This window comes from Balaenoptera physalus (assembly GCF_965194825.1).
Source record: "Balaenoptera physalus genome assembly, chromosome: 6".
NCBI classification, from domain to species: domain Eukaryota; kingdom Metazoa; phylum Chordata; class Mammalia; order Artiodactyla; family Balaenopteridae; genus Balaenoptera; species Balaenoptera physalus.
Window position 1 is genome coordinate 10,174,371 of NC_138885.1, and position 13,471 is coordinate 10,187,841.

At 36.3% G+C, this 13,471-nt stretch overlaps 1 protein-coding gene across 1 annotated transcript in view; it reads right to left on the bottom strand.

Moving 5' to 3' along the window:
• CNTNAP5 (contactin associated protein family member 5) overlaps window positions 1–13,471 on the bottom strand; it is an 880,881-nt gene that overhangs the window by 166,013 nt on the left and 701,397 nt on the right. Inside the window, exon 14 of the mRNA XM_082465787.1 lies at window positions 1,167–1,323. Coding sequence (XP_082321913.1) covers window positions 1,167–1,323 — 157 coding nt within the window. The remainder of the gene's footprint in view (window positions 1–1,166; window positions 1,324–13,471) is intronic.

The window sequence follows — 13,471 nt, forward strand, 5'->3', positions numbered from 1 at the left end:
CAAATTCTGGATCTGCCTCTTAATAGACCTGTGTGACCTTGAGAAAAGTATTTAACCTCTCTGTAATCTACATTCCTCTACCTTAAGATGCAAAAGTGAGAAAACTATGAAAGATTAATAGGTTTGTTTTCTCTGTCAAATTTATGTTTACCAAAGGAGAAAAGGGAGGGGAGGGATAAATTAGTAGGTTGGGATTAACATATGCACACTACTATATATAAAATAGACAATCAACTAGGACCTATTGTATAGGACAGGGAACTCTACTCAATATTCTATAATAACCTAAATGGGAAAAGAACCTGAAAAACAATAGATATATGTATATGTATAACTGCATCACTTTGCTGTACACTTGAAAGTAACACAACATTGTAAACAAGTATACTCCAATACAAAATTTTTTAAAAATCATAAAAAAGGACCTACTGTATAACACAGGGAATATATGATCATTACAAGATATATGCTTATAGATTATTACAAGATACATGCTCAATATCTTGTAATAATCTATAAGGGAAAAGAAACTGAAAAAATTATATATATATATATATATATATATGTATACACACACACACACACACATATATATATATCACTGTGCTGTACACCTGAAACTAACATATTGTAAATCAACTATGCTTCAATAAAAAATACAAAAAAATACAAAAAAGAATTAATAGCTTGTTATGAGGACTAAATAGGTGTTTAATAAATATAAATTTTCTTTTCTCTATTTTTAGTGGCAGTAATAGGGCAGGCCAGTGACAGGATCATCAGTGGGACAATGGGAGAAGAAAGAAACAGTCTGTATAATTACACATCCCTACCTCCCACACCTTCTCCCAAAGCCTATATTCTACACATTACAGAAATGCTGACTAAATCGCAAAGCTAAATATTACATTTCATTCTCCTGTTGAAAATGGAATGTTCAGAATATAAAGGGGTGATGGTGTGGCAACACGCTTTACGTTACAAACTTCAGCAATAGCCCTGAAAGTACGAGGACTAGAAATTTCCAAAGTTAAAGCAATCACCGTTATTCAGGAGCCCTAGTTCATACTGAATCTCTCATCCATGCTCTCTTATCTTAGGGGACATTTTATGCATCCCTTCGTGGGCTTCCTCCATGAGTGCAGAGGGATCAGGACATCCATTACCATTCGTCCTTGTCAGCGTCACAATTGCAAAAGTGTCGAATGTCCAGGCAGCTCTCGTCTAGGCCACAGTCACACTGCTGAACTCCGGGAGGGGCGCCTCCCCAGTAGGGGTGTCTTTCATTGGACCGTCCGATCCACCAGGTCAATGGGGTTCCATCTGAAAGACAAGATGCTTCACAAGTCAGAGTGGAGCAAGCCTGAAAGAGCACAGAGGATGTCACAAAAGCTGAGATGAAAATGTCTTGAAGGATATGTATACATTGTACGTATGTATGCACATATATATACACATATGTTCAGACATACGTACAATGTATATATATCCCTCCCTCCCTCCCTTCTTTCCTTCCTCTTTTCCCTTCTGTTCTCCTTCCCTTCTGTTCTCTCTCCTTTCTTTCTTTCCTTTTTTCTTTCTTTCTTTCTTCCTTCCTTCCTTTCTTTCTTTCTCTTTCTTCCTTCCTTCCTCCCTCCCTTCCTTCCTTCCTTTTCTTTCTATCTCTCTCTCTATATATATATACACACATAGAGAGGTATCTATATACATGTGCTCATATAAACAAAACTTTCATGAAAAGCATTTCTATAATAGAATATTGATTAATCACAATGTTTAGACTCAGGGTCACAAGCTCACATGCTAACCAAATCAGGCAGACATCACAATTGAGTAAACTGGGCTAGATCTTAGACCAAAAATATTGAATATATAGATACAAAAATTAATTTCCTTTTAAAACTACAAAAGGATAAATAGTAGCATGAGGGCCAATACTAGCCTGACCTTAGTCCTCAGTTTCTGGTAGACTGTGGGAAGGGGTGGACATGAAGGTGAGGGGGAGAGTGTTGGCTCAGAGGAGAGGGTGGCCCTGTCTTACCCCACACTGATTTCTGTCATGACAAAGATTAACGCCAGGGTTACCATATCTTTGAATTTTTTAAAGAGAAGTCACAATATTTGAAGTTCAAAGATTTGGACAAAAGAAATATTATGAAGGTCAATACTGCATAGGTCAATGAAATGTATGTCATATTTATGTCATATTTAACCCACACAAAGCTAGGATGCAACCTCTAATTTCTGGTTTATGCAGTTAACAGAAAACTATTTTTGAGTCTTGTCCTTGCCAATTTTCAATTTTTTTCTTTGCAAAGTTTAGTTTAGTAAAATCTGTTGAAGTCATCTTGCATAACTGGGAATATTTAAGTAGATAAAAATTATTATCCAGAAGATGATAATATATCCAAAACAACAGATGTAGGCAGAGATAGAGGTGTTATACACCCTTAGGCTGAATGGGGTTAGGCCTAGGTCCTCTTTGGAAACCACTGGTCTGTTTCTGTTTGGCATACAACAGGCACTTAATATGTGTTTATTTTTTTTAAATGAAAGAAATAGTTATTGAGAGCCATCTTTCATGATTTATCATTTTAAAGTAGAACAGTAACTTTTGTCTGAGGATGGCACTAGGTTGGAATTCTGCCTAGTCAAGATTTGACTTCATATACGACTCCTGATGTACAAACATATAATTTAAAAATTATTCATGTATACAAATAGCAACAACTTTCTCTGAATTGCATTCATTACTAATGTCCTTATGGAAGTCACTGAGGCAAGTAGGAAGAGAATGCCAATCTGCGTTTTCCAAGAACCTGTAAGTAATGAGAAGAAGATAAAACAAATACTAAGAAACGCAGAAGTATATCTTAGGGGTGCTGAGTCAGGGAGCAGACAGCCTGAAGGACTATACTCACCCCAAAATACTACTCTTCACACTGTCTAAAATGTTTCAAGTCCCTTTACTAGCTTTTAAGTTAGAATCCCAGTTAGAGATGTCTGTTAACTAGTATCTTCTTTTTAAAGAATAATTCTAAACGGTACAAATCCATTTAACCTATTTCCAAACAGCTATAAATCACTGGACGCTAGTTCGAATGAATTGCTTTCTTTCTAACCACTAGTTCAGATAAGCCATACTCAAGTTGCCTCGAGGTCTGGTGGGTTTACTTAGAACAAAAAGCACTTTCAGGACCGAGGTTACCCAGCATGAGTCCAGGTAACACAAGGGTAAAACACTGTGTGTTCAGGTGTTTGCTAATGTTGGCTTTGGGCACAAGATATGGGAAGAAATCTCTCGACTTCTCCCTCCTGGCACTGCCAAGACCTCTCCTCCATAATCGAGACTTCTGATCACATGATGAAATTCAATGTCATCATGAATTACTTTTGTTTATAAGCTAAATCAACGTTGTGATCTTATTAATAGCATTATTATCAATGGTCTCAATTCTGAACAACCAATTTGTGTACACTCTAGTGCAAATGTTGCCTTCTAGTAGTTTTACCAATTCTTATTTGGTGTCTTCAATCCCTTAGAAGTGCCACTAGCTGCTCAAGACTTTGTGTTTATTTTGGAATCTACCAGTGCCTTGTATCACTGAGGCTTGGGGTCCCCTCCTCATGTCTGACAATTAGTATAAAAGTTGCAAACTGTTTTGACTCACTGAATATCAATGAGCAAGAAGAAAGAAAAGGAAACATAGAGAATAAAGAAGAAACACACACATATATTTGAGAGCAGGAGGGTTACAGCAGAATTTTCCTCTTAGATGTCCCAGGTTTGTGTTTATTCCCCCGCGGAGTATGAGCTGGAACATACCAAATGAAGAAACTGAGGATCAAAAAGCGTGACTGATTTGCTTTCATTCATGACTCTAATGATGTAGTCAGGAAGAGAGAATCGGCACCCTTTCTCCAAATTTTGGCCACTGGAGAAATTGGATTTACTGCATGTGTTTATAGTGGGCTCATGGGAGTAGTAAATATCCCCGCCCCAATGATGTCTTGGTCTTGCTACTTGCTTTCCCCGCGGGACCACGGACTGAAACGATGGCATGTCAGCTCAGTCTAGACCTTAAGAGGCACGCATGTTCCCACTGCTCCTGGCGAGCAACTCTGACACCACCGGAGAACGCAATCCAGATGGTCACAGCCTCTCCTGGTGGACCTCAGGATGTGGCACACGGAGCACAGCCATCCTGCCTAGCGCTCAGACCTGTGAGCATGAGTCCTGAACATTGCATGCCACTGAGCTCTGGCCACCGGAAGTATAGCATTATTGCGGCAATCACTGATAAAACATAAATCACATATCAACCACATACAAAAATTCTGTAGGGATTCTAAGGAAGTAAAACACAATGATCACGGACAGTCCAGCTTTCAACTGCAGTTTGCTTGGAAACGTAAATAAAGAGACATATCGGTGAATGAGGAAAATGAAGAGAAACGTCAATTCTGTTTGACCCATCTAATTATCTACCTTTTGGCCCATAAATGTAAGCAGTTAGAGCAGACATTTTAGCAGTCCCTTAGGAAGACCCTTCGTTACTCCCACATATCCCTTTACTTGAACCCAATCTGGGTTCACTCTGAGTCCGTCCCAACTCAAGTCCCAATTATTGGCAGGGTAACCCGGTGCTTGGATCTTCCTGAAATTTACAGAGCAGTTTCCCCAGTGCTCGTGGTACTGGCTTAGCTCTTCTTGGCTCAGTGCTCCCACCCATGTATTCCTTTAGACATTCTGCATAGAGCTTTGGAGAAACTATTCCCATGGCTGGTCATTGACTGTCACCTGTCACAGCCTCCACCTATAGGTGATGCAAGATTCAAAGCCATATATATATATATATGTACACACACACACATACATACACACATACACACATATTATATATAGGATTTATAAAACCTATACATGCATACATATATGTATATGTATGATTTATAAAACAATGTGATTAAATGAAATGATATAATTATCAGTGTATATTATATTACATATATACATATATATAATCATTCCATTCAATTATTGCTTAATTCTACGTGTGTGAAGGTCACGGGGAGATATTCTAGTTATATACATTTTAATAGACTATCACTGCCCCAAGGGAGTTCATAACATTTAAGGAAGAAGGACATATACACAGCTAAAAGAAATGTAAGTAAGAATGAGATTAGGGTCAAAATATAGAAGTTAATAAAACGCTAGGAAAGTCCAGAAGAAGAAACTATGAATTTTGTCCAAGATTCCTGAGAAATGGTTTATGGAAATCATTTTAATTTCATGTAAATGGTGACATTTGACTGGAGGCTTTGTGTTGAGAAGGACTTCAGCAAATGGTGCCACCAGGGAAAAGGGTGCAAGTAAGAGGCACAAGGAAAGGGGATCTGATTTTCACTACAGCATCGCTAGGAAGCAACGGTTTGAAATAATGAGATATCTGCACATTCTAAAGATATCTTATCTCATTGACTGTAGTTAAGTATTTTGAGCTTAAAAATAAGAGGAAGGAGCCACCAAAGTTGTAAGGACAAATAATTACAGATGACTGCACCCAAATGTTTCATTGTATGATCAAAACACAAATCATCAAGATGCTGGTTTAGGAAAGAAGATTCTGGAAACCAAAGACAGTATTTTACTTTCTTTTTCTTTCTAAATAGAATGTAATTTCTAAGGAAAGGTTTAGACAACAAGAAAAACAACCTCTTCCATATCACAAAATAATGTTAGACATTCATCAAAGTCAATCTTGGTCTGACTGCATGTTGATTAGGATCATTAAATCAGAACATATGTCTAATAGCGTGATTAAGAGCTAGTCAGTGACATTAGGAATTAACATTTTTATAATGTTGTTCAACATTCTCTTCTCCCTGCCTATTTAACTGAAGTGAGCCCAAAAAGGAGGGGGTTGCATAAAAGATTAATGATACTGCCTCTCAAAACAAATGATAAAAATCACTTTGATGAGGTCATTTCAACCTGTACTGAACAAACCTTGCTAGAATGTACCACAGGGATCCTTCAGGGTTAGGCAAAGAGGTAGACAAAATGATTAACTTAAATGATTCTATTTGCATTGTTTTAATTTTTTGTAGGATAATATAATAATGCTTTGCATTTTGATAGTATATTTTATTGGAAGAGCTGCAATGAATCCTAGCAAGGTTAAATGACTTGTTCAAAGTCACACAGTCACTGAAGGCAAATCTGGACTCAAGGCTCTGGGTCCCTGAAGCCCTCATGTCCTCAACACCCACCTTCCCAAAGACTCACAGACTTTCTGACTTTTTAATGTGCCCATAACATATAGAGATAATGTAAGCCTTGCAGGGAAAAATGACCAGCTACAGAAAATGACAATTATTACAAATTTGTGGGAACTGATAATACTAAATGAACACTGTAGTACGGGAATAAGACCTTTAGTTTATTCCACAATTTCTCTGAGAGGACAGACTTGAAAGCAGTAGTTTCCAGATGCGGGGTGACAAGAATGGAGGGGGATTCCTGTAACCACATCAAACTAATGTGAGAAGAAAGAAACTTTCATTGTGTTAAGACCCATGGACTCGGAGTGGGGCTTATTTATTACCATAGTATAGCTATAGTATAGTTAACCTATACTGATTAATATAGTAAACAATTAATGAATGGGAAACAAATCTAGAAAAGTAAAATACCTAATGTCTACACACAATCAGACAAATACCTAAAGTCTACACCCAATCAGAGAAATAGAGAATTGCAATCAATCTGTGTATTAAGGCTCATGTGTCTGTTTTTACCAGTAATCCTAATTTTTTAAAAAATCCAGCATTTATTGAGCATTTAAAATATTCCAGGAAGTTATATGCACTTTTTATGCCCTAGTTTGATCAATCTCCACAACAACACTATGAGGTAAATACTTTTATCTCATTTTACAGATGAGGATACATTACTTGCCCAAGGTCACTCGGCTAGTCAATGACAGACCCATGCCAAAGCACAGTGATCACTTGTAGATGATTACAACAGACTCAACAGTGAAATCCCTGCCCCCACTGTTGTTCTATCCCCTGAAAGGTATCCTTACAGAAGGAAACAGGGACTTTTAAAGTCTATATCAGATGATTTATCTCTCTGATTAAAATCCTCCAGTATTCTATGTCTGTGGGTCTATTTCTGTTTTGTAAATAAGTTCATTTGCATCATTTTTAAGATTCCACATATAAGCGATATCATATGATATTTGTCTTTCTCTGTCTAACTTCACTTAGTATGACAATCTCTAGGTCCATCCTTGCTGCTACAAATGGCATATTTCATTCTTTTTTATGACTGAGTAATATTCCATTGAATATATGTACCACATCTTCTTTATGCATTCATCTGTCCGTGGACATTTAGGTTGTTTCCATGTCTTGGCTATTGTGAACAGTGCTGCTATGAACATAGGGGTGCATGTATCTTTTTGAATTATATTTTCTCCAGATATATGCACAGGAGTGGGATTGCTGGACCACATGGTAATTCTATTTTTAGTATTTTAAGGAACCTCCACACTGGTTACCAAAGGGGGGGGGGGTGGAGGGATAAATTAGGAGTTTGGGATTAACATATATACACTCCTCTGTATAAAACAAACAACAAGGACCTGCTGTATAGCACAGGGAACTATACTCAACATTTTGTAATAACCTATAAGGGAAAAGAATCTGAAGAATATATATAACTGAATCACTCTGCTATACACCTGAAACTGACACAACATTGTAAATCAACTATACTTCAATTTTTAAAAAGTCCTCCAATATTAGCTCAATACAAGAATAAAACCCAAGCGTCTTCCTGTGGCCCCTAAGGCCCCATACATCTGGTTCCTGCACTTTTCAGCCTTATTTCCTCCCTGGCTCCAGCTGTACTGGCTGTGCCCCAGGCCCTCACAGATGCTCTTCTGGGTTTACTGTCTCTGTCCAAATCCAACTTCTCATGGGTTTTTACAGTGCCTGATTGTCTTGTATCATTGGATCTTGAAATTAAAGCTCACTTCTTCCCCGTTGACCTTATTTACAATACTCCAAAGTCACTCCATTATTTTCTTAGGAATACTTAGGACCACCTGAAATCATAGTTTGTTTGTTTGTTGCTGTTTGTTTGCTTAACATGGTCCTCATTTGTCATTAGAATTGGAGAAAGGGCTTTTAAGTCTTGCTCATGACTATATCCCCAGCATGTAGAATGTTCCTGGTTTGTGCTAAGAATTAAATACTTCTTTGGTGAATCAACAAGTGACTAAATGCCAAGAAAAAGAAACATCAGCACAGAAGGATTTCACACAGATGACATTTAAAAAATTGTTTCAGGAATGTATATGGTTATGCGGCCTTTAGTCTTTATAGATGTATATTCATAGTTGGCATTTTATGCCATCATTGAAGACATCAAGCATTTTTTTTTGTGACTTTAGTGATAGGCCCAGAGAATGACACTTATCAAGGCTTCGAACAAGTGCTTACTATAAATGTGGCATAGAATGAGATCACCATACGTAAAGGTGTCCACGTACCACTTCATTTGTGTATTTAACAAAATGACATAAAGTATCTGGACAAGACACTTGCCTGGTTAGAGTATAAAAATACAGAACAAATATAAAGCTTGCCACTAGGACCCTCACAATGTAGTAAATGAGAAAAAAAATGTTAAATATTACCTTTAACGCAAGTTAGAATAAAATAAATTTGAGGTAGAATTTTAAACAACGTGTAGAAAGTCAAGAGGAAAAAAAGGCTAAAGTTTAGTGAAGAGTACAGTTCTAGAGAAAACTCCAAATTCATCCCTTTTTTGAATACACCTTCCTTTTCTGTTTTCCAACCAGTGGAAGAAAGTTGGATTTTCATACCACTAGACTCAAAACAAGGTTCACATAAGTTATGTCATTCAACCCTCCTAACAGCTCTGTGAAGTTTTTCATTTTTATTTTACAGATAAATTGAAGCTAATGAAGGATAAGTTTCTCAAGATCACACAGATAGGAAAACTTGAATGTAGATCTTGTGGGTCCAAACCCCAATAATATTTTTATTGTATCTTATGAAATCTAGTCCTATGATAAATAGAAACAGGATGGTATTTATTCACAGAAATTAGTCTTGAGTTGAAATTATGAATATGCATCAAATAATTATTTTATTGGTAAAACCACAGGGCCTTACTGAGTATGCATTCCCAATATCTTGGGAATATTTCAAACTGCATTATCTCCCCAATTATATTGGTCTATTTATTATTTACCTAAGAATCAATCAAACAAAAATACCTGCAAACACAAATGTTCCAATGATTACCATTGTTTCTAAGACTTATTTGCCTAAACTCCTATAACTTTGTTTAACAGATACCTAAGGAAGTGATAGGCCATCATATAATAAGGAACCTATTGAAATTTCCCTCTAGAAATCTTAGATCAATGTTTCTCAAAATGTTGTTTCTGTCTGACTTTAATCAGAATAATCTGGCGTTTTTGTAAGAGCACGAGTTCACAGCATCTTTTCCCAGACACACAGTGAGTGAAGCTTCAAATTCTCCATTTCTATCATACAAAGTGATGCTGAAATGTTGCACACTAAAATTTTAGAATCACTGGTTAGAAGGTTCGAACCTTATTCAAAAATGTTCAAATACTTCCTTTTATTTTTGAAAAATTCTTATTCAATGACACTGCAGATTGCTAAGTATGAATAAGCTTAGTTTCAGATTTAATTCCATTATCAAAACATGTGCATTAGATTATATTCCTTTCTGCTAAAGAAAGATATCATGATAAGAGAAGATGAATAAAATACATAACAAAGATTAAGTTTAACGTGTAACTGAGAAAAAGGTCACTGAAATTTTTATGAACTAATTTCTTCTGTTTTGTCTTGGTCTAATAGAAAAATGGTTAGTGTGCATTTGATGCTGCTAATCATCTCAAGAATTCCCTAGAAGTTTCCCCAGAGAACCATATCCAGTTATCCTTCTTTCTCTACCCACCGCCCAAAGAAGTATCTCCCAAAGTTATCCATCCTTCTGTAACCCTCATCCCCAACCCACTGCAGTTCACTTTCTTCAGCAAACTCTGTTTCATATTTTGGAAAGATTAGGGAGGGCCAGTTCAAGTTCTCTTAATTTTCTTCTAGTCTGACTCAAAAAAGAAAGAAAAAAATGTTACCCTCTCTCACTTCTTGTGTCAAATGTCTCCCATGCTCACTTTTCATCTGTTTTGATGGGAAGATGATGAACTTTGTCCTCTATCCATCCTATGCCTCTCTGTGTCTACTCATTGGTCTCTCCACTCATCCATCCTCTTGTTTTTACCAGAATCCTTCCCACTCACAACCTTTTGGTGGGCCTGGCCCTTGGCGATATGAAATATTTTTCTTTGTCCTTCATAGATATTTCATCTGTTACTTATACACAAATGTCTAAAAAGTCTAGATTCCCCAGTCCTGCATTCTTTCCTGGGTTGTTTGGTGGACACATCAGTATTTTCCAATACTTCCTCACAAAGCATGAAGAATATTTACCACTCGTTATCCTATGCGTATGTACATAAAATAGGCACACAGAGGTATTCACACATCCATATTCCCCAATAGCTCCTAATCTTTCATGAAATGAGGCACTCAATAAATCAATAACTGTGTTAAATAAAGTGAGAAAGGAGTAAATGTTGCATTGCTAATCAAAATGCCATTGTGATCATTTATGTTGATAAACCACCTCTAAGTCTTTGTTACCATTTGCCAAAGCAACAACTAACCCACTATGGTTTATAGCATGAGACTTCCAACCATATTGTAAATTCTTCATGATGATGGCATATTTTGTGGGACTTTTTGTGTGAAAAACATGTAACAGAGGGTGAGAATGCTTATGTAAGACACTCCTATTGTTTAATCAACTAATACAGAGTCCATGTAAATTGCAGAAAATTAGAAATAAACACATACACCCCGCCATGCCCTTTCTTGCCTGAATCTTCTTTTTAATTTCTTCTTTCCTCCTCTCTCTGGTTCTCCTTTTTCTTTTTTCTTTTTTTTTCATTCTCTGTCTCTCTTTCTCCCCCACTCACTCTTACTCTTTCTCTCTCTCCCCTCTTTCCATCTTCCTTCCCTCTTTCCCTCTCTTCTCTCACTTATGTCCCTCTCTCCCTTCCCCCAATTGTTTTCAATCCTCTCATTCCTTCTTCTTTCCTCCATCTTTTTTCTTTGATCCACCTCCAACAGTAACTCTCTATTTCTTCTTTTTTAAACACATAAACACAATCACAGATACAAGAAGAACTGATCACAATTCTGTCCATGACTTTCTATCACTGATGGTTGGTAGACATTACCTGGTTATGTTAAAAAAAAAAAAAAAAGGAAAAGAAAAAAAAAGATAAGAAAAACAAAAGACCTAGCTGGAACGCTTTACATAAATATCTACACGAATCAAGCTTTTCCAAATTATAATAGGTGAGCAAATTCATCAAAGAGACCATGAAGGAGACAAAGTGATCTTGCTTTGCACAGTGCTAATGAACAAGCAACAAACCCCTATTCATTTATTTCTGTACTTGAAACATAACTGATGGCTGTAAGTCTCATATTCGTTAGAGGCCTGAACAAGGCACAGACAGAAAGTCGATGGAGCTCACAGATCATACCCGTTAGGAAGGTTTGGAAACAGTGCAAGGCAGCAGCATAAGAAGAATGGGCACAGAGCAGCTTGTGTGATGAATAAAATATGAAGAACTTTGCAATTACACAGAGCAGAGAGAAGTGGCCAGAGGATCATCAGCATAATGATAGTAATAAAAATAGGATTTAATGCCTGTATCTCCTATTTCACATCCCCAAATCTGAATAATATTTATTAACCACTCTCCTGTTTATGGTTATTTGCAGGGTACATAACAAAAAATAAAGCGAGGCTATGAGTTTCCTGCCTTCAAGATTTTTTTTTTTTGTTCCACGAGTGCCCACAAAGGTCATTTAATTATTCTGAAAGATATTCTACAATCAAAAAATATATGAAAGTGGTAACTTTGGTTTCCAAACAGGAATATGCCATTTAAAAGACTGCTTTATATTTTAAACATTAGATAAAATGACCAGTTGAAAATATTGATTAACCATTTGTGTCCATACAAAGTAATTTTCTAAATCAAAAAAGTGAAAAAAAATTAACTAGTGTTTATTTAGGACTTACAGTGTACCAGCTGCTATGTTTCCTCATCATAAAAGGTAAAAAGCAAGCAATATTACAAGAGGTTGGCAGTGATCTACCTAAGGGCAGGGATGATTAGTAATCATTATACACCCAGCAAATACTAGACACTCAGTAATTTTTTAAATAACAATTGAATATATATATATATATGTGTGTGTGTATGTATATGTATATATTACACATATATATCATACATACATGTTTGTAGATATATATGTCTGTATACACACGTACAGACACAATGTCTACTACCTTATCCTATTTAAAAGATATTACAGTATAAACACTCGTAAAGGTAATTCCAATACAATTCCCCAAAAGATGAATTATTTTACCTAAGATTTGAGACAGGAACATTATCAAGAAATGTGTAGCTATACTGCTCCCAGCCAGGCATATATTTTATCAGATAACATGATGTGGGGTTTCATCCTGCAAGAGTCACTTTGTTGCTATCACAAGGAAAAGCTAAGTGATTGGACTAGAACATGATATACTACATCTAGACTCAACTCCAATGCTGGCAAACCTATTCCTTGTCTCCTATCAGGTTATACCATTAACAGAGGCCTCCTTCTAGGATCTCAGTCAATAGGAACGAGTCAGTTAAGGGGCCTTTCAGTTGACAGAGACAGCTAATGCATTGTTGGCTGCTCTTCGAAGTCTAGAATCAAATTAGAGAAACGAGCATATTACCAAGTGGGGGAAGATTCTTCCGAGGGTTAACAGGTTTCTAGGACCAATTTAAGCAAGACCTAAGATCCAGGACTCATTTCTGGTTATATGAAATTTATTCCAAAATAGAGGATATTATTGTATCCTAAGTGTCTCTGATTATTCTGGAATTGTGAATAGCAACTATCATATTTCATCAAATGCCAGTTGCTATATATAAGTTGTGTCATTGTTTTATGTACCACTAAAAATGAAAATTGACTACCAGTTCAACTAAAACATGACATTAATTGTAAAATTCATTCCAATTTCAGAGATACTAAAAATGTAAAAAGAATGTTGGTTTCAATTATTTTTACATATATATAGTCAAGCTTCCCATGACTCATTTCATCTGCAATTAATCCTCTTTTTTATCTAGTCAGGAAAATTGTTAAGTATTTATTTGTGTTTGTTGTACATATAACAAGGATAAAGAATGTCTCCAACAGGAAACAATAACAGCAAATCCATCAGGATTCTAATAGTTTTCTTATG